The 21,268-nt window shown below is 47.6% G+C and overlaps 3 protein-coding genes across 4 annotated transcripts in view; 2 read left to right on the top strand and 1 right to left on the bottom strand.

Moving 5' to 3' along the window:
* The window catches only part of LOC123774590 (max-interacting protein 1), a 739,857-nt gene that overhangs the window by 32,014 nt on the left and 686,575 nt on the right, over positions 1 to 21,268 (top strand). The window lies entirely within an intron of this gene.
* Positions 4,178 to 4,594, bottom strand: LOC138351951 (merozoite surface protein CMZ-8-like). Its single transcript, XM_069304120.1, has one exon. The coding sequence runs from the start codon at positions 4,592 to 4,594 to the stop codon at positions 4,178 to 4,180; it is 417 nt and encodes a 138-aa protein (XP_069160221.1).
* Positions 7,540 to 8,220, top strand: LOC138351950 (fibropellin-1-like). The gene has a single exon (XM_069304119.1). The coding sequence runs from the start codon at positions 7,540 to 7,542 to the stop codon at positions 8,218 to 8,220; it is 681 nt and encodes a 226-aa protein (XP_069160220.1).

Genomic DNA, 21,268 nt, shown 5'->3' with positions numbered 1-21,268 from the left:
GACCACACACAACTTACAAATTATGTGGAAAGGAATTACAGAACTCTAATAAAGAATGAGAGCTAATTGTGGTTTTGGATAGTAAGCTGTCGCCAGAGGAACACATAAAGAACATTGTGAGAGGAGCGTGTGCGTCGCTTTCCAACTTCAGACTTGCTGTTAATTATATGGATGGTGAAATATTAAAGAAACTGTTCATGACCTTTGTGAGACCAAAACTGGAATATGCAGCAGTTGTATGGTGCCCAAATCTCAAGAAGCACATAAAACTGGAAAAGGTGCAACAGCATGATAAACTATGGCTTCCGGAACTGAAAAATAGAGTTACGAGGAGAAACTAGAGGCGTTAAACATGACAAAACTAGAAGATAGAAGAAAAAGAGGTAATGATCACCAATTACAAAATACTAACAGGAATTTACCAAATTGACAAAGAAGTATTCCTGAAACCAGCAATTTCATGAACATAAGGACACAGATTCAAGCTAAGGAAACAAAGGGGCCTAAAAAATATTTAAAAATTTTAATGAACAAATCTACAAGGGCCGTGATGAGGGTTCGAACCTACGTCCGGGAGGATCCCAGACGCGCCTTAGTCGACTGCGCCACAACATGATTAAAAGAATTTCAACTTGGAGTGCTACTGCCCTCACGAGGATCCCGCAGCTTCTCCGAAGTACAACCGGGGTTTCACACAATTTTCCTATGTTGACAGAGGCCGGTGCATGGGGGGAATTGTGTGAAAACCCCGGTGGTGGTGACGTGAGTGTAGACATGGGGTGGTGGTGACGTGAGTGTAGACATGTGGTGGTGGTGACGTGAGTGTAGACATGGGGTGGTGGTGACGTGAGTGTAGACATGGGGTGGTGGTGACGTGAGTGTAGACATGGGGTGGTGGTGACGTGTGTGTAGACATGGGGTGGTGGTGACGTGAGTGTAGACATGGGGTGGGGGGTGACGTGAGTGTAGACATGGGGTGGTGGTGACGTGAGTGTAGACATGGGGTGGTGGTGACGTGTGTGTAGACATGGGGTGGTGGTGACGTGAGTGTAGACATGGGGTGGTGGTGACGTGAGTGTAGACATGGGGTGGTGGTGACGTGAGTGTAGACATGGGGTGGGGGGTGACGTGTGTGTAGACATGGGGTGGGGGTGACGTGAGTGCAGGTGAGGCAGATGTGACGTGAGTGCAGATGAGGATATGAGTGAGATCGTGGGAGACAGCAACGTTGTGTAAAGGGCTGCAACCAAATCTGGGTTGAAGGTGAATGTACGCAGCGTGAGTGTAAACAGTAGCGCGGCCTGGTGGTGGCGTGTGTGTGTGTGTGTGTGTGTGTGTGTTTACTAGTTTGTTTTTGCGGGGGTTGAGCTTTGCTCTTTCGGCCCGCCTCTCAACTGTCAATCAACTGTTTACTAACTACTTTTTTTTTTCCCCCCACACCACACACACACACCCCAGGAAGCAGCCCGTGACAGCTGACTAACTCCCAGGTACCTATTTACTGCTAGGTAACAGGGGCACTTAGGGTGAAAGAAACTTTGCCCATTTGTTTCTGCCTCGTGCGGGAATCGAACCCGCGCCACAGAATTACGAGTCCTGCGCGCTATCCACCAGGCTACGAGGCCCCCCTGTGTCTGTGTGTGTGTGTGTGTGTGTGTGTGTGTGTGTGTGTGTGTGTGTGTGTACTCTCCTAGTTGTGCTTGCGAGGGGGGGGGGGAGCTCTGGCTCTTTGGTCCCGCCTCTCAACTGTCAATCAACTGATGTACAGATTCCTGAGCCTACTGGGCTCTATTATATCTACATTTGGAACTGTGTACGGAGTTAGCCTCCACCACATCACTGCCTAATGCATTCTATCTGTTAACTACTCTGACACTGAAAAGTTCTTTCTAACGTTCCTGTGGCTCATTTGGGTACTAGGTTTCCACCTGTGTCCCAGTGTTCGTGCACTACTCGTGCCAAACAGTTTATTTTTATCTACCCTGTCAGTTTTGATGAGAATTGTATAGGTAGTGATCATGTCTCCCCTAACTCATATCTTCCAGTGTCGTGAGATTCAGTTCCAGTAATCTTTCTTCGTACCTCATTCCTCTCAGTACCTTCCGTACCTTTTCTAACTTCGTTTTGTATTTGACTACATGTGAACTCCACGCTGGAGCCGCATATTCCAGTATTGGTCTGACATATGTGGTATACAAGGTTCTGAAAAATTCCTTACGCAAGTTCCTGAAGGCGCTTCTTATGTTCGCCAGCCTTGCATACGCCGCTGATGTTATCCTTTTGATGTGGGCTTCAGGGGACAGGTCTGGTGTGATATCTATCCATAGAGCTCTCTCTCTTCCTGACTCCTGAAGGATTTTCTATCCCAACTGGTACTTCCTTGTGTTTGGCCTCCTGCTCCCTACGCCTATCTTCATCACTTTGCATTTGCTCGAATTAAACTCTATTTGTTGAACCATTCCTTCAGTCTGTACTGATCATCCTGTAGCCTCTCGCTCTCCTCCTCTGTCTTAATCCTTCTCATAATTTTAGCATCATCAGAATTCTATTAAAACTATGCGACACGACTTGCCATCCCTGAACCCATTTGATGGTGTGTTACAAAGTCCCTTCTCTCCAAATTTGCTACCATGCTTTTTCTCACGATCTTCTCCATCACCTTGCATGGTATACAAGTTAAGGACACCGACCTGTAGTTTAGGGCCTCCTGCCCATCCCTCTTTTTTGTATATTGGGACTATGTTAGCTGTCTTCCAACTCTCTGGTAGGTGTCCTGTTTCCAGTGACTTGTTATACACTATACATACTGGCATGCAAAGTGCTTCTGCCCACTCTTTTAGCATCCATGGTGAGATTCTATCAGGTCCAACAGCCTTAGACACATCTAGATCGAGCAGATACCTCCTAACCTCATCTCTGGTAATTTCAATATCTTCCAAGTCTGCTTGGTTCTTAGTTCAGGGACTTCTCCTTGCACTATTGTGAAAACCTCCTGGAATCTTTGTCGAGTTCTTCACACACCTCTTTGTCATTCTCTGTGTGCCCATCCTCTCCCTTTTTCAGTTTTATCACCTGTTCTTTCACTGTTGTTTTCCTCTTGATGTGGCTGTATAGAAGTTTTGGTTGGGTTTTAGCTTTATTTGCTATGTCATTTTCGAACTTCCTCTCTGCTTCTCCCTTTACACTGAGGTACTCATTTCTGGCCCTCTGGTATCTCTCTCTGCTCTCTGGTGTCCTGTTATTTCTGTAGGTTATCCATGTTCTTGTGCATGCCTGATTGAACCATGGATTCCCCTTTTGCATTTATTTTCTTTCTTTCTGGGCCGGGATAAATCTGTTTTCTGCCTCCTGACACTTCTGGGTGACGTAGTCCATTATGCCTTGTACACACTTTCCACCAAGTTCTGTCTCCCATAGTGTTCCTGTTAGAAATTTTCTAATCTCATCATAGTTTCCCCTTTGGTATTCCAGTCATTTACTTTTCGGTCCATTCCTTGGATGGGTTAACCCTACTTCCACCTATTCAAATGTTAGAACACTGTGGTCACTCATTTATTGGGAGGGGGGGGGGGGGTTCTGATTTGACTTCCCGTATGTATGTATATATGTATGTGTGTGTGTATTTAGTGTGTGCATTTACTATTTGTATCTGAAGAATCGAGCTATTAGCTTTTGGACCCCGCCTTTCTAACCAATTTATTTTTCCTCTACTATGGCTACTACATATATTTCTCTTACACACACACACACACACACACACACACACACACACACACACTCATCCCCAAGAAGCAGATCGTAACAGCTGTCTAACTCCCAGGTACCTATTTACTGCTTGATGAACAGGCTAATTAGTGAAAGAAACTGACCATTTTGTTTCTGCTTCTGCCGGGGATCGAACCCGAGCCCCTTAGGACTACGATCCCAGAGCGCTGTCCATTCAGCCGCGAGGCCCTGTATTCACCTAGTTGTGTTTGCGGGGGTTGAGCTTTGCTCTTTTGGCCCGCCTCTCAACTGTCAATCAACTGTTTACTAACAACTTTTTTTTCCCCACACCACACACACACACACTGCACCTGTGTGTGTATGTGTGTGTGTGTGTGTGTGTGTGTGTGTGTGTGTGTGTGTGTGTGTGTGTATATGTGTGTGTGTATGTGTGTGTGACGTCAGTGAACTCTCAGGTTAGGAGGTGCAAGTGGCGGGGGTCCAAGGGGTATTGGCAAGCACCGTGCATGACGGGGGCGTGAAGGGGGCAAGCACCGTGCATGACGGGGGCGTGAAGGGGGCCAAGCACCGTGCATGACGGGGGCGTGAAGGGGGCAAGCACCGTGCATGACGGGGGCGTGAAGGGGGCAAGCACCGTGCATGACGGGGGCGTGAAGGGGCCAAGCACCGTGCATGACGGGGGCGTGAAGGGGGCAAGCACCGTGCATGACGGGGGCGTGAAGGGGGCAAGCACCGTGCATGACGGGGGCGTGAAGGGGCAAGCACCGTGCATGACGGGGGCGTGAAGGGGGCAAGCACCGTGCATGACGGGGCGTGAAGGGGCAAGCACCGTGCATGACGGGGGCGTGAAGGGGCAAGCACCGTGCATGACGTGGGTGTGAAGGGGCAAGCACCGTGCATGACGGGGGCCGTGAAGGGGCAAGCACCGTGCATGACGGGGGCGTGAAGGGGCAAGCACCGTGCATGACGGGAGCGTGAAAGGGCAAGCAGCGGGCGCCTCGACCAACAGGGACGTTCTTGGCCTATCCCAGCGCCCGACCTCTTGCTTGGTCACGCTATATATAGCGGCTACTCCGCCAGGCCAACTGCCTCCTGATGCACTGTGCAGGTTTTGTTCCGCCTTGGCAGTTCTCTGAACGTGGTGGCCACTTCTTGTGAGTCTTATGATGCTGCTACCTTGCCTGCCTTGTGAAAGTTCAGGGAAGTCAGTGTTCCCGCGGCCCGGTCTCTGGTGGGTGGCCTGGTCAACCAGGCTGTTATACGCCGCTGCACGCAGCGGTTGTAGCCAACCCTCGGTCTCCTCTCTGCTTTGTTTTGTAGAACCAGAACCTTATTTTGAAGTCCGTCACACACACACACACACACACCTGTTTGTCACATAATGTGATCATTCTTTGTTTCCTCCGCTTATTGTCGTGCAAGAACTTTGCTTGCTCCTTAGCTTTTCCATCTGTCGTAATTTGGTCTTGTAATTGCTGCTCTCTTACAGCAATTACAGATCAGAGTTATTCAGAGTTGATCTGATAAACTCTGGTGTAATTATATCTGGCTCTTTTATTCCTTTCTGTTTTATCCGTGCCAAGTTCTCTGTAATTTGTCTATGGCGTATTTTGGTTGTGCCCTTCTCTGCTCTGCCTATTGTTTACTTTGGTGTTCTCGTCCACTTCCTTCTCTAGTGAAGTTAACTCTTAATTTATGTGTGCAATTCCATTACCTCATTTGTCTTCCCCCTTCTTATCTTGTCGTCTTCCCCTCTTAATGTGTCGTCTTTCTCATCTCTTGGTCTGATGACCATTCTTCAGCTTTACTGTGTAATCGAACTCAGTATTGCTGTGATCACTGGCCCCTAGGTCTAATGTTGCTGGCAGGTTCTCTCCTCTTTCTCTTGTCAGTTCTATGATATATTACCTCTAGAAGTTTTTGTCCACTGTGCCCACCAGTTTTACTCTCCATGTTCTGCCATCCCCCGGCAGGCCATTGCCCGTAACGCTATGAGTGTTAATGGCTTTGTAAGCCTGTTCCAGTCTACTGGTACAGGCTTATAAAGGGGCTCGTGGGCTCGTGCATGACCCAGCAGAAGGAAGAGTAATAGTTATTAATTAATTATATTATTATAATAATAATTGTTATAATTAATAACTATTAATCTTCCTTCTGCTGGGTCGTGAAGGAAGCCTGCCTCGGGTGACAGAGGGCTGTGACGATCTCTGTCTGGAACCCGTAGGTGCGGGTCTCAGACGTCCACCTCCTGGGGCTCGTGCGGCTCAGGCTCCGCTTCAGGAGGCTGGGGTCGTTCTGGTCCCTTGCTCGTGTGGTTCTTCTCCGATCCCGACCACGGCGGTGTCCGAGTTTGGAGTCCCTGTGCCTCTTTTACTAACATCGAGATAAACTCCGGAGCTGGCGCCCCCTAGGGTAGTTCGTAGTTCCCTTCAACCTCGTTCTGACAGTTCCTGCGACGGTGCTGGAACCAATCATATCGGCGTTTGCCGTTCCATTGGAGACTTTCGGCGCCGTGGAGAGGAGGGGGGGGGGGGGGGGAAGCGCTGCTGCAAGGGTGACAGCTTCTCCTGCGTATCAACCTACCCTGGCTTTGCGCCCTGAAGAAGCCACTCCAGACCGACAACCAGAGCGCAACTTCATAGTCTCCTGAGACTGATGGATGCCTACTACTACTGCTACCAGTCTACTTAAAAGAGGCAATATATCTTAATGTTTATACACAACAAATGCTAAGTCGTTATATTCTCTCAATTCCTCTACTTTCTTTATGGTTGGAAAGCTTAGTTCATCACTCCTGGCGATATTTTGTATGTCCTCTATGACCTCTATCTCCTCTGCCTTCTTATCCATTTCCAGAATTTCCTAAAATTCCTTTCCAAGAGGAGACATGTGACTTGCAGCCTACATGTCTCCTCTTCCCTTTGCTTTTTCTCCGCCTTCACATCGTAATTATTGTTTGTAGTGCAATTAATATATATATATATATATATATATATATATATATATATATATATATATTCATAATTTTCATGAGTAATTTTTCAGTTCTTCCTCTTTCAAACGTTCCAATAATAGCACTTCCAAATTTCTTGAGTGTGCAAGGCTTCGCCGTTTTTACTCTACACCTTTCTTTGCTCTTATTAGCCCCAGGTATATCTCTCATATTTTCCACATTTTTTATTATTGCCTACTGATCTGTTCCCTTTATTATTCCTATATACTGTACCAATTTTGTCCCAGTGACACGGGCTAGCCTAGCATACAGTGCTCCACACTCAGCCACGCCACTGAAGCAGTGAGAGACGCTCTATTGCAGTGTTGCTTGGCACTGTTGAGCTGGGCTGGCCTCTGACGAGACTAGGGTGTCCGCCTCAGTGCAACTGGAGTCCTTCAATAGCCTCCTCCAAGTGCTATTATGCCATCTGAAAGACCAGTCTTAGTATTCACGCTATTTTTGTTTGTCAAGCTAGGTTTTGAATATTTTGTTTGTTTCTTTTTCTGAGTAGCTGTACTTGTGTGATTCCTGTGAGGTCCTGGCCCTCGTGGGCTGCTGTGGTTGTTCTAGTTGTCTTATACTTTATTTATATTCTCGCGCGTTACATTCCTCAAAACAGTTCTTCCGGCCAGGAACTGACGTGGGAAGTGAGGTTGTAGGTGGTGCTCCTTGCGAAGTATCGCATCGTTGGTCAAGAATTTTTCCAGCTCTTCCTCACATGAAAAGAGCACGATATCATTTCCTTCCTGACTAATGTCAACGGGTGTGATGCCGGTAACGTCCTTCAGGACCTTTAGAATATCACTTTTCCAGAAAGCATGACCGTCAAGGGGAGTAGCTCTAACCTTCAGACATTTGGGTCGCAGTGTGTCCACACCCTCAACGGGTCGCAGTGTGTCCACACCCTCAACGGGTCGCAGTGTGTCCACACCCTCAACGGGTCGCAGTGTGTCCACACCCTCAACGGGTCGCAGTGTGTCCACACCCTCAACGGGTCGCAGTGTGTCCACACCCTCAACGGGTCGCAGTGTGTCCACACCCTCAACGGGTCGCAGTGTGTCCACACCCTCAACGGGTCGCAGTGTGTCCACACCCTCAACGGGTCGCAGTGTGTCCACACCCTCAACGGGTCGCAGTGTGTCCACACCCTCAACGGGTCGCAGTGTGTCCACACCCTCAACGGGTCGCAGTGTGTCCACACCCTCAACGGGTCGCAGTGTGTCCACACCCTCAACGGGTCGCAGTGTGTCCACACCCTCAACGGGTCGCAGTGTGTCCACACCCTCAACGGGTCGCAGTGTGTCCACACCCTCAACGGGTCGCAGTGTGTCCACACCCTCAACGGGTCGCATTGTGTCCACACCCTCAACGGGTCGCAGTGTGTCCACACCCTCAACGGGTCGCAGTGTGTCCACACCCTCAACGGGTCGCAGTGTGTCCACACCCTCAACGGGTCGCAGTGTGAGTGTGAGTGCTGGACCCTCTCCCTCTCCTGTTGAGGAGCAGAACTCTCTCTGAAACTACTACTGGCTTACAAGATTGATAAAGATTAAGCCACACAAGAGGTGGCACGGGTATGAATAGCCCGTAAGTGGTACAAACTTACAAGGACGAATGAATGACGAATGACAAAGATTAAGGCACCCAAAAGGTGGCACGGGCATGAATAGCCCGTAAGTGGTGGCCCTTTTGAGCCATTACCAGTATCAATAGATGATACTGGAGATCTGTGGAGGTGCGACTGCACCCTGCGTGACGAGAGATGCCTCCCGTGCGCCTTACAAGGAGAAATCTAGACATTTATAAGTATGTGTACACCTCACTCTACAATTCACCTAAGCCCCTTAATCGTAGGGAGCGGCGAAGGGTGAGGTGATTGTTGCCTGACTCCAGCTTCTAGCTGTCCGCCAGGTCTTACATCTTTCCTCTGGATCAATGGAGGAGGACCATCGAACAGCTGTTGCTTGTTAACAAGCAACAGTGGGTGTGTTTGTAAACAAGCAACACAGAAATTATCGATAGATACAGCGATAGCAGGAGACTCGACATCAGCGAGGCACTATACATCAAAAAGTCAACACCAGCAATCAACAGCCAATTAATGCATAACTATGTTCCTTCGCTTCAAGACCCCGAACCAACATAGCAGCAGCAAGAGAAAGTATTGGCCAATAGGCCTTCTGTAGTTACTTTCATTCTTATGTTCTCATACCCAATTTATATCCACCTCACCCAAAACATTTGTGTCATATCACCTCACCCAAAACATTTGTGTCATATCACCTCACCCAAAACCCATATAAGCATGATATTTGTTATATGTAAACCAGTCTTTGAGAATGTAAGAAGCCCTTACGAAACGCTTTTAGGCGTCAGACCAAAAATAAAAATGTAAAAAATGAATTTTGGAGAGTTAATTTTTCAATTACCCTCGACAGTGAAGAGAAACGTAAGAACTATTGAGAAGATTCGTGTTAGAATTAGTAATCTTACCCTTTCGGTCATATTCAACAACATATGTTTACAAGAAAGATTGCTACCAATATATATATATATATATATATATATATATATATATATATATATATATATATTATATGCAGGCGATGAGTCACAATAACGTGGCTGAAGTATGTTGACCAGACCACACACTAGAATTTGAAGGGACGACGACGTTTCGGTCCGTCCTGGACCATTCTCAAGTCGATTGTCGAGAATGGTCCAGGACGGACCGAAACGTCGTCGTCCCTTCAAATTCTAGTGTGTGGTCTGGTCAATATATATATATATATATATATATATATATATATATATATATATATATATATATATATATATATATATGTCGTACCTAGTAGCCAGAACGCACTTGTCAGCCTACTATGCAAGGCCAAATTTGCCTAATAAGCCAAGTTTTCCTGAATTAATATATTTTCTCACATTTTTTTCTTATGAAAAGATAAAGCTACCCATTTCATTATGTATGAGGTCAATTTTTTTATTGTAGTTAAAATTAACGTAGATATATGACCGAACCTAACCAACCCTACCTAACCTAACCTAACCTATCTTTATAGGTTAGGTTAGGTTAGGTAGCCAAAAAAGTTAGGTTAGGTTAGGTAGGTTAGGTCGTCGAAAAACAATTCATGAAAACTTGGCTTATTAGGCAAATTTGGCCTTGCATAGTAGGCTGAGAAGTGCGTTCTGGCTACTAGGTACGACATATATATATATATATATATATATATATATATATATATATATATATATATATATATATATATATATATATATATATATATATATATATGCGAACAAGCCTGACTGGTCCCCAGGCATACATGCAACTGAAAACTCACATCCCAGAAGTGACTCGAACCCATACTGCCAGGAGCACTATGCCTGGGGACCATTCAGGCTTGCTCGCATTTGTGTTCCTCACGGTTGCCCCAAAGAATAAGGTGACTTGACAAAATACTATGCCCAAGATTACCATCAGAGTGCCGGCGGGCTGATGGGCAAATAGCCTCGGCTACCATCAGCTTTCGTTCGGTCGTGATGGTAGAGTGGATTAGGTGCCCTGTACACCAGTTGCATAGTGCTCCTGGCAGTATGGGTTCAAGTCACTTCTGGGGTGTGAGTTTTCAGTTATATATATATATATATATATATATATATATATATATATATATATATATATATATATATATATATATATAATAATAATAATAATAATTGTAGAGGTGAGTGTGTGAGTGTTAGCCGGGGTGATGGGGAGGGTGATGGGGAGGGGAGGAAGGGTGAAGGGGAAGGGAGGAGTGTTGGCACAGGTAGTGGCCGGGGGCAAGTAACCGGCGGCCTTGAAATCAGCGTGGAGAAGTTTGGCACTGTGGCGGGGCGCCACAGTGCCCTGCGCTTACCGGCACTCACACACGTTGGCTTAGGTTTTGTACTAGCATGTTCATGCTTATGTTCAGTTACCCTAGACTGTATAAAGTATGTGTCGGTGTGATACTAAAATCCCCAGGATGGTAAGTCATACAGGGTCTGCAGAATCGAGCTATTAGCTCTTGGACCCCGCCTTTCTAGCCAATCTATTTTTCCTTTATTATATCTACTACATATATTTCTCTCTAACACACGCGCACACACACAAATCCCCATGAAGCAGCCCGTAACAGCTGTGTAACTCCCAGGTACCTATTTATTGCTAGGTGAACAGGGGCATCAGGGTGAAAGGAACTCTGCCCATTCGTTTCCTGCCAGGAAACGAACCCGGGCCATTAGGACTATGACCCCCCAAGCGCTGTCCACTCAGCCTGGAGGCCCCCATGTGTGTGTACGTGCGCGTAGGTGCGTGTCCGGCGTGTTAGGGGGCGAGGCTGGGTGAGGAAGGAGCAAGGTGATGGGTAGACTACCTCACTGTGTTCAGGTGACGTGGCGGGCTGCTACCTCAGGTCCTGCATTGGCATCACTGTTGCATGTTGCTCCTGTTGGTATTTCCGTGTTGCTCCTGTTATTATTTTGAAGTGATGTCATTACTGGTGTTGGCAATACAGGTATTGTTGGTAATTTACGTGGAGGAAGCACTAAGCTTGAAGAGAAAGCAGAGGATTCAAGACAAACGGGATATATTGAGGTGTTAACAGCAGCGTGTGAGGCGTGTGGAGAGATGAGCCCAGGTCTATGTTATCACGGAATGTTAAGCTACTGCAAGTTTTTTTTTTTTGTTATGACTATACGCCAGTTGACTCCAGCCACAACTGTAATGATGTCTACAAATCACTTATAAATGAAGCTTTAAAATATAAATCTGTTGACGAAGAGCTGCATATTTAAAGCCTTGGTGGCTGACGCTCGTGTCAGCGCTTCTTACTGAAGCTACTGTTGCTGCTGTTGCTGCTTGTACCGTTGCAACCGCCGTTGATTCCGTTAAAACTGGCGTAAGGCTGCAGGTGTTGGGTGTGGGGGCGCAGGTGACGACGGGGGAGGGGAAAGTGACAACAGAGAACTCGGCTACTCACCTCCTGAGCTGTGTTGTGTGGGAGGGAGAATGGAGGCAAGGAGGACACTTGGGCTCCTCACAGGCACTGTTATTTTAATTTTGCCCTGAAGAGCAAAATTGTGGGACAGTGTCTCTCAACTTGTGAATTAACAAGCTGCCATAGCAGCATGTATGCCATAGCAGCATGTATACCATAGCAGCATGTATACCATAGCAGCATGTATACCATAGCAGCATGTATGGCATAGCAGCATGTATGGCATAGCAGCATGTATGGCATAGCAGCATGTATGGCATAGCAGCATGTATGGCATGCTCTCGCCTGCGCTCTAGAGAATACAGATTTAGAACTTATAATCGATCCCAATAATTAAGATGACCTATAGAGTTGATTTCTAGTGGTAAAGGATCTTTGCACGCTCTCTAGGTCAGCAATTTCTCCGGCTCTAAAGGGAAGATGTTAGTGTGCAACAATATTTAACCCTAGAGAGCACTAATGTCTTAAAAAGTATCGTCATTCGTATGGAATCCCTTGTTTGGAAGGTCCTTGTTATCCAACCTGTCATTTTTCTTGCAGTCGTGACAGCTACTTTATGGTGTTCTGTAAAGGTAAGATCTTCTGACATGATTACTCCTAGATCTTTTATATTGCTTTTTCGTTCTATATTGTGATTTGATTTCAAAGATTTTTGTGATGTGTGAAGTTAGAGGTATTGGTCTATAATTTTGTGCATCTGCTTTACTACCTCTTGTGTGAAGTGGTGGGATCTCCGCTGTTTTAAGTATGCCAGGGAGAACGCCAGTATCTAGGCTCCGTCTCTAAATGATGTTTTGGGCTTGTGGTAGTGGTGTTTTGCACGTCTTGATGAATATAGAATTCCACGAGTCTGGGCCTGGTGCAGAGTGCATAGGCATGCTGTCTATGGTTACTTCAAGTTATAGTGGTGTTAGGGTGACATCTGATATGTGGTTCAATGTTGGTGTCACATTCATGAAGAATTCATTTGGATCATCGATCTTCAATGATCAAGTGAAGAACATAAGAATTAAAGAAACTGCGGAAGGCCTATTGGTCGGTACGAGGCAGTTCCTATTTATATCCACTCAAGGTAAAGAACTGTATACATAATGGGAGTTGTGAGAACTATGTTGGGTAGATCATGGCATGAGTAAATGTTAGATATCGAGAAGATTGTGCTGTGTACGCAGTGATAGCGTGCAGGGTGAATGGCTTTGTAAAATGAGTGGGAATATTGGGTGGTTATGCTTAGTAAACAGATCAGACACGGAGGGCAACGAACTGATTGTGTGATAAGTGATTATCCTGGCGATAAAAATATACGTTGTCAATAATACAACGAGACAAGGGAAGAACAGGACTGATGGTACTGTCATGGTACACGGCCGTAATCAGCTGACGTGAAGGTACTGTCATGGTACACGGCTATAGTAAACAGAGAAGCGATGGTGAGTGAACATGGCGGCGTGTGTTCATCGGCTCCACAATATGGGTGCCAGTTAAGTGGGATGTTTGTGTTTATTGCATGTTCATCTTGAGTGTGTGTGTGTGTGTGCTTGTTGTGTGTTCATCTTGAGTGTGTGTGTGTGTGTGTGTGTGCTTGTTGTGTGTTCATCTTGAGTGTGTGCGCTCATACTGTACTTGCCTAGTTGTGCTTGTGGGGGTTGAGTTCTGGCTTTTTGGTCCCGCTTCTCAACTGTCAATCAACAGGTGTACAGATTCCTGAGCCTACTGGGCTCTATCATATCTACATTTGAAACTGTGTATGGAGTCAGCCACCACCACATCACTTCCTAGTGCATTCCATTTACTAACTACTCTGACACTGAAAAAGTTCTTTCTAATGTCTCTGTGGCTCATTTGGGTACTCGGCTTCCACCTGTGTCCTCTTGTGTGTGTACCCCCCGTGTTAAATAATCCTTCCATGTCTACTCTGTCAATTCCCCCGAGAATTTTGTATGTGGTGATCATGTCCCCCCCCCCCACACACACACAGTGTGTGTGTGTGTGTGTTCATACTGTGTGTGCTTATTAGATCCTTGTGTGTCGTATAATGGGTGAATGGTGTCACATAACACTGACATACATTTTTTATGTTTATTTTCTACCAGAGACATGGCTCTTCTTGTACAATGGTAGCCAACATACATACACTTCCTTCTGGCCTCCGAGGACAGGATCAGAGATGTGTTAGACGTGTCAGAGTGTAGCCAGTCGCTGGCTGACGGACGTGAGTTATGTGTTCAGAGGTTGGTGTTTATTGGTTCATCTCTCGTGCCTGCAGGTTTAGTCACAGGTGGAGAGATGTGTGGGAAGAGGAGTGGTGGGGACGTGTGTGGGGGTCGGTGTGGAGATGGAGGGGTGAGGCTGTGGGGGGGAAATGGGGGGAAGAGGAGAAAGTTGGTAGTGGTGTGTTAGACGCATTCACCCTGGCCTCTCCTGGCGGCGCTTAGCAACATTACCCGGGCTTCACTGTTACGCCTGCACCTCAACACCTCCTCACACTGATTTCCTTCATACTCCTGTTTTTTTCTAACCCTTTTCTAGTTCCCTCTCAACCTGTTCTCTCCCACCGTGTCTATTCCATCACTTCTCTGTATGTTATACTTCTCCTCCTCCTCTTCCTTCTGCTCCCTACAAATGTAGGAAGGGCGTTGATATTATCTACATAGGGAGAGGTGTGAAGCAGCTTACCTACGGACGAAAAAGCATAGGAGATCTTCCCAACGGACTGAGGAGAGTGGAACGGACTGAGGTCTTAAATACTGCCGTCTGGCTTCCGGGTAGGATATTAGGTGTCTCCATCTCTTGACGCCACCTGACACTAGATGCCCACCACCTGACACTCGCTACATACCCACCACCTGACACCCACCACCTGACACTCGCTACATACCCACCACCTGACACCCACTAGATGCCCACCACTTGACACTCGCTACATACCCACCACCTGACACCCACTAGATGCCCACCACCTGACACTCGCTACATACCCACCACCTGACACCCACTAGATGCCCACCACCTGACACTCGCTAGATACCCACACCTGACACTAGATACCCACACCTGACACCCACTAGATGCCCACACCTGACACCCACTAGATGCCCACACCTGACACCCACTAGATGCCCACCACCTGACACCAGCTGAAGATCAGAGAAGGTATGATATTCTGCCCTCTAGTGGCTGGATATCACACCTTCATATACAGCCGTCCCCGGGGTGTTGTGTGCGCTTGTCGCCGACTGGTTTTAAATGTAGTCGTACCTGGGAGAGTTTGTGTGGTCGTCTCATGGGCTTTTAGGTATCGTTGTACCTGGGGAAGGGTTGAGGTGTTTTAGGTGTCTCGTACCGGAGATTTTAGGTTTAGTCGTATCATTTCATGTGTAGTCGTACTCTACCAACCTACCAAATTTATTGAAGCCAATGCATAGAAAACGTCGGTATTATGGTGCTCTAATTGTTACCAATACATCGCATTTTTTAACGGTGTAATCGATTGGGGAAAAAATGCAACGTTTTAGGTGAGAGGAGGAGTCTATTACCGTCGACCTTGGCCGTCCATTGATCGCCAGGAGGTCTGGGTTACGTAATGGCGCGCTCATTGTCTTGGTAATCTGAAGTTTGCGGGCTGTGGGCGGTCGAACCTGACCACGGTAATGGGGCCCGTAGGCTGTTTGGTTAGTGCTGCACGTGCCTGTGAAGGGCGGCCAGGGCGGGATTGGCAGAGTGGGAAGGGCGGGATTGGCAGAGTGGGAAGGGCGGGATTGGCAGAGTGGGAAGGGCGGGATTGGGAGAGTGGGAAGGGCGGGATTGTGGGTTGAAGAGGATTATGCAAGGAAAGGAAAAAACAACTGCTGGATGGGTAAAAATGATGTTTCCTCCAATTTTCCTTGCTGCTATGGGAGCTCCCTGTCTGGTCGTTGCGTGTAGCATCCCAACATACGTGTGTGGTGTATATTATATAAAATAGAATGTTTGTCCAAGGTTGGAGGCCTCACCAAACTTTGCGTCGTGATTGCTGTGGGATACGTGCCCAACATGGTCGGGTGGGAGTTGGCACAGTTCAAGAGAGAGCAGCATGCCACGGTTACATATAAAGTTCCTCGACAATTTTGGCACCGACCTCGGGTTATCAGTTGCCTAAATATCTTAACAAAAAAAGTGTTTTAAATAATTTTTTTTTGCAGTATTGTAAAACAATATGCACTGATCTCGGGAAAAATTAACATACATTTTCTACTTAATATACTTTTCCTGTAGCAGCAAACAGGTGTAACTTTTGAAGATGTTAACACCAGCACAGGTCCGCCCCAGCCCCCCTTCTCCCATAGGCCCAGCCACCAGAATATTCTCCCACAACTGTCCCACTGCCTCACAGGGTTTGCACAGGCCTACGATGAGTCTGAAATCACGGGGAAGGTAACCATCTCTCAAGGGTAACTCAAGGGTAACCATCTTGTTTGTGTGTAATAATAACCCTTGAAATAGTCTGGCTTTCTCTTTCTTATCAATACTCCTGAGAAATTTGGGTGTGGTAAACAAATCCTCAAGGGCCGTGAAGAGGATTCGAACCTCGCTGCATATTAAGACAGCGTCTGGGATGCTCTCGGACGCAGGTTCGAATCCTCGTCACGGCCCTTGTGGATTTGTTCATTTGATGCATCACGCAATTGTGATTTCTGTGTGTAATTGGGTGTGGTAATTATGTCTTTCTAACTCCTCGCTTCCAGCGACATCAGGTTTAATTCCCGTATCATTTCCTCATATCTCATTCCTCATGTTTCTGGAGGACATACTTTTAAACTTTATCTAAGTTCGTCTTGTGCTCGACTAGATATATATGGACTCAACGCAAGAGCCTCATGCTCTGGGATTGGTCTGACATGTGTTATATACAAGGTACTGAATGATTCCTTATACAAATTTTTAAAGGTAATTCATATGTTAGGCAACCTAGCCTATGTCACTGATGTCCTTTTAATGCTGGCTTCAGGAGACTGGTTCGGTGTGTGTGTGTGTGTGTGTGTGTGTTTACAGAGAACATGCTTGTTGCTTAAGAAGTATCTGTGGTGTGTGTTTGTGAAGGGTGTAAGTGCTTGGAAACGTTGGTATAAATCAGTGGAAAGTGTTGATGGAGAAATGAGATGCTTGTTTGTAGAGAGGAACCGCGTTGGCTGGACTAGACTGGACCTTTTATGCCCGGTGGTGGTGGTGGTTGTGGTGGTTGTGAGGGAGTGTGGTGGTGGTGGTTGTGAGGGGGAGTTGATGGTGGTTGTGTGGTGGTAGTTGTGAGGGGAGTTGATGGGTTGGAGGTCGTGGAAGACATTTGCCGAGGATTTCTAGAGATGACATAGTTCGGTCCTAAACCATAACTAGCTATGTGTGTAATTGGATAGTCGATGTGCTGATGGTGAGGGATGGTGAAGATGTCATGAGAGGAATGTATGTGTTGCACTTTATGCTGGTGGTGCTCTTGTTCACGTGGTGATACGGTGTTATGAGGACTGGTGATGCTGTTAAAAATTAAGAGCCCTCTTTAATTATCTTTTTCTCTGCATGGCTTCGATAGGTTAGGTGGGTTGCTTGGGTTCGTACGTGTCAGGCAAGGCAAAACAGGTGCATTGTTTTAGGGAGTTGCAAATGAACCGGTCGCACACACGTACTGTTGACAGGCAGGACGGGTCACAGTCTGTACCAGTCGTGCACCACAGCTGACAGTCTCTAATGTTAACCTTTTGATTAAAACCCGCAAGGCTTCCCCAGAGCTCCAGCTGGAGCACCAGCTGGAGCACCAGTCGGAGCACCAGTCGGAGCACCAGCTGGAGCGCACCGCCGCCTCCTGCTGCTATTGTTCACTTCGCCAATAGTCAGCTGGAGGTTTTTGTCGCAGGTGGTTGCGTATGATAGGATGACATTGCATGACTGCCGCTCCCGTGGATCATTTTTGTCTACTCTGGCGCATTGGTCCGGGGAGGCAGCGTCACTTTTAGAGATTGAATTCGTATTATATTCGGTCGACGCTGGAATGGAATGGACTTAAATGGGGAACGCGCCAAACCATTACTACTATATAGTTCTGGGAAGGGGTCAGGATAAGGATTTGGGATAGGACGGGGGGGGGGGGGGGGGAGATGGAATGGTGCCCAACCACTTGGACGGTCGGGGATTGAACGCCGATCAGCATGAAGCGAGACCGTTGCTCTACCGTCCAGCCCAAGTGGTTGGGATTGATAGCCGGAAATGTAGCGAGCTGGTGGTGCTTACCTAACATTGCTTACCTTATTAAACAATGTTCAAATTTTTCCTCGAACCTGTCATTGAAGTTGTGGATGGAGGCTGTTTTTTTCTGTGATTTTCTTACATTGTATCTGACTTGTTGACCATCGGTACAAGGTACCAGTATTCCCTTACATCTCTTCAACTCTTATGTTTCCAGCTTCTGTCTATTTGTTGTGTCCTACTGTCTCTAAAATTGAAGAGGGTGTCTTTGTCCACTTTGTCTATTAACTTTAGTATCTTCTATGTTGTTATCATGTCTCTTCTGTTAATTCTCACCTCTGATGTGAGATTGTTCCCCCTAACCTATCCTTTATCTTAATCTTTTTAAGGCAAAGACTAGGCTTGGAGGGGTTAGGATAGTGGTGGGGATGGTTTAGTGTGCAGCAAGCATGTTATGTGTAACCTGCATGGTGTAGGGTCTGGTGTTTGTGATGATGAAGTATTGTGAACCACACCGTATGGTATGGTGGAGTGTGGCGCCTCGAGTGAGAAGTGTGGCGCGCCTGGAGTGAGAAGAGTGTGGCGCCTCGAGTGAGAAGAGTGTGGCGCCTCGAGTGAGAAGAGTGTGGCGCCTCGAGTGAGAAGAGTGTGGCGCCTCGAGTGAGAAGAGTGTGGCGCCTCGAGTGAGAAGAGTGTGGCGCCTCGAGTGAGAAGAGTGTGGCGCCTCGAGTGAGAAGAGTGTGGCGCCTCGAGTGAGAAGAGTGTGGCGCCTAGAGTGAGAAGAGTGTGGCGCGCCTAGAGTGAGAAGAGTGTGGTGCGCCTAGAGTGAGAAGAGTGTGGTGCGCCTAGAGTGAGAAGAGTGTGGCGCCTCGAGTGAGAAGAGTGTGGCGCCTCGAGTGAGAAGAGTGTGGCGCCTCGAGTGAGAAGAGTGTGGCGCGCCTGGAGTGAGAAGAGTGTGGCGCGCCTGGAGTGAGAAGAGTGTGGCGCGCCTGGAGTGAGAAGAGTGTGGCGCGCCTGGAGTGAGAAGAGTGTGGCGCGCCTGGAGTGAGAAGAGTGTGGCGCGCCTAGAGTGAGAAGAGTGTGGCGCGCCTAGAGTGAGAAGAGTGTGGCGCGCCTAGAGTGAGAAGAGTGTGGCGCGCCTAGAGTGAGAAGAGTGTGGCGCGCCTGGAGTGAGAAGAGTGTGGCGCGCCTGGAGTGAGAAGAGTGTGGCGCGCCTGGAGTGAGAAGAGTGTGGCGCGCCTGGAGTGAGAAGAGTGTGGCGCGCCTGGAGTGAGAAGAGTGTGGCGCGCCTGGAGTGAGAAGAGTGTGGCGCGCCTGGAGTGAGAAGAGTGTGGCGCGCCTGGAGTGAGAAGAGTGTGGCGCGCCTGGAGTGAGAAGAGTGTGGCGCGCCTGGAGTGAGAAGAGTGTGGCGCGCCTGGAGTGAGAAGAGTGTGGCGCGCCTGGAGTGAGAAGAGTGTGGCGCGCCTGGAGTGAGAAGAGTGTGGCGCCTGGAGTGAGAAGAGTGTGGCGCTGATGGTACAAGATACGGTGTTTCCACAATACTGTTAGCTCTGGAACGGTGAAAAAAAGTGGTAATTAGAATAGTGGCAGAGGAGACAGTTGTTAAGTTACCGCAAGTGGTGGTAAGTGGCGGCTGTGTTAATGATGATGATGGAGGCTGTTGCAATAGTGATGGAAGCTATTTGGCAATAACGATGGAGAATGTTGCAATAGTCATGATTCTTGTGATCAAAATGAGAACTGCAGTAGGAAAATATTTACCTGCAATACATCAGTTTGGGATGAGGTGAGCAAACCGCCGCCGCCTCCTCTCATTGTGTAGGGTGGGGGAGTTATGTGGCTGTGGGGGGGGGGGGGCTCGGTGGTTGGGGGTGATAGTACCGTAAGAGGGGGGGGGGGTGATAGTACCGTAAGGGGGGGGGGTGATAGTACCGTAAAGGAGGGGGGGTGATAGTACCGTATGCCCTTAGAGGTGGAGTACTGTAAGCGCAAACGACCACCTTCCAATATTAATGACGCTCTCAACTAGCCCACCACTTGGGCTGGACGGTAGAGCGACGGTCTAGCTTCATGCAGGTCGGCGTCCAATCCCCGACCGTCCCAGTGTTGCGCACCATTCCTTTCCCATCCAACATCCTTATCCTGATCTGTTTGGGCCACTATGGGTCGCAACCGTGTTCTTTGATGGTAGAACCAAAATGATAGTGTCCGACCGCAAGTCGGAAGTACGCTTTCAAGAAAGTGGCTATGTAGTGCATAAAAAAAGGGATGGGATGAACAAAACACTGTTCCTTTCGTCAATGTATTAAATATCTTTCCACCACCGTTAAGTATATATATGTACACCGTCACCATAAATAATATATATAGAACAGATAGGCTATTACTACACCTATGTACAATCCTTTCGCTCAGGATATCAAACGTGCTCACGTGCACATCAATCCCCAGTATTTCTTCACTGTCTAGTAGTGTATCCAACCTTACTGGGAAGAACACCGGGTAGTTCACCTGTACGTGGGCCAGCCCATTGACAGTGTCATGAAGTGCCTGTACCCCCACGACCGCTCTCCAGTTACTCACTGGCAGAGTACCTCAGCCACACGCTGAGCGGGGTCACAATACAGGGGTAGCGATCCCCTGGCAGCAGTCTAGCGACCAGCTAGCAGCACTACTCAACAGGCACCTCCCTGTCGTCAGTCTCCCCCCTAAGCCAGTCCCAAAGGTACGCCGATCCTTTTCAACACTTAAGCACTTACCTACCACACTGCTTCATCGGCGGCGGCTGACTTGGTCGTTTCCAGGACCCTGTAGGGAGACTGTGGACTGCCCAAGATGACCTGCCGTCTCCAGTACCGCTGCCCCAGACGTCACCTCTGTGTACATAAAAACGTCATCAATGACCTTGCCGGTACTGGTGAACTAGGAAATACCACTAACTCACTGGGGAGTTGACATTGTGCTCTGTAGCACACACTAGGTGGCGCTGGTGTTGATGCGTCACCTCACCAGAGGTCACTCACAACGACCTCTCTGGCTGACCAAAGCAGGAATCTTTAGCCATTTCCAGGTTTTAGAGAGCCACCACCAGATGGCATTGTCCATATTGCGTGCGATTCCCGGGCAGTGCAAAATATGCAACTTATTCTCCGAATTGACAGTACGTTTTAATATGAAGTGTAATAAGTACATTTCCTGACTCATACATAGTACATAATTGCACTTATGGGGCTGTTACATTTATCTCCCCATTTAATTCTCCTCGTTTTCTGTCAAGACACTCTGCATTTTA

This window comes from Procambarus clarkii, chromosome 51 (assembly GCF_040958095.1).
Source record: "Procambarus clarkii isolate CNS0578487 chromosome 51, FALCON_Pclarkii_2.0, whole genome shotgun sequence".
Taxonomy (NCBI): Eukaryota; Metazoa; Arthropoda; class Malacostraca; order Decapoda; family Cambaridae; genus Procambarus; species Procambarus clarkii.
Note: the sequence above shows the minus strand (reverse complement) of the source record. Positions and strands in the feature narration are given on the sequence as shown.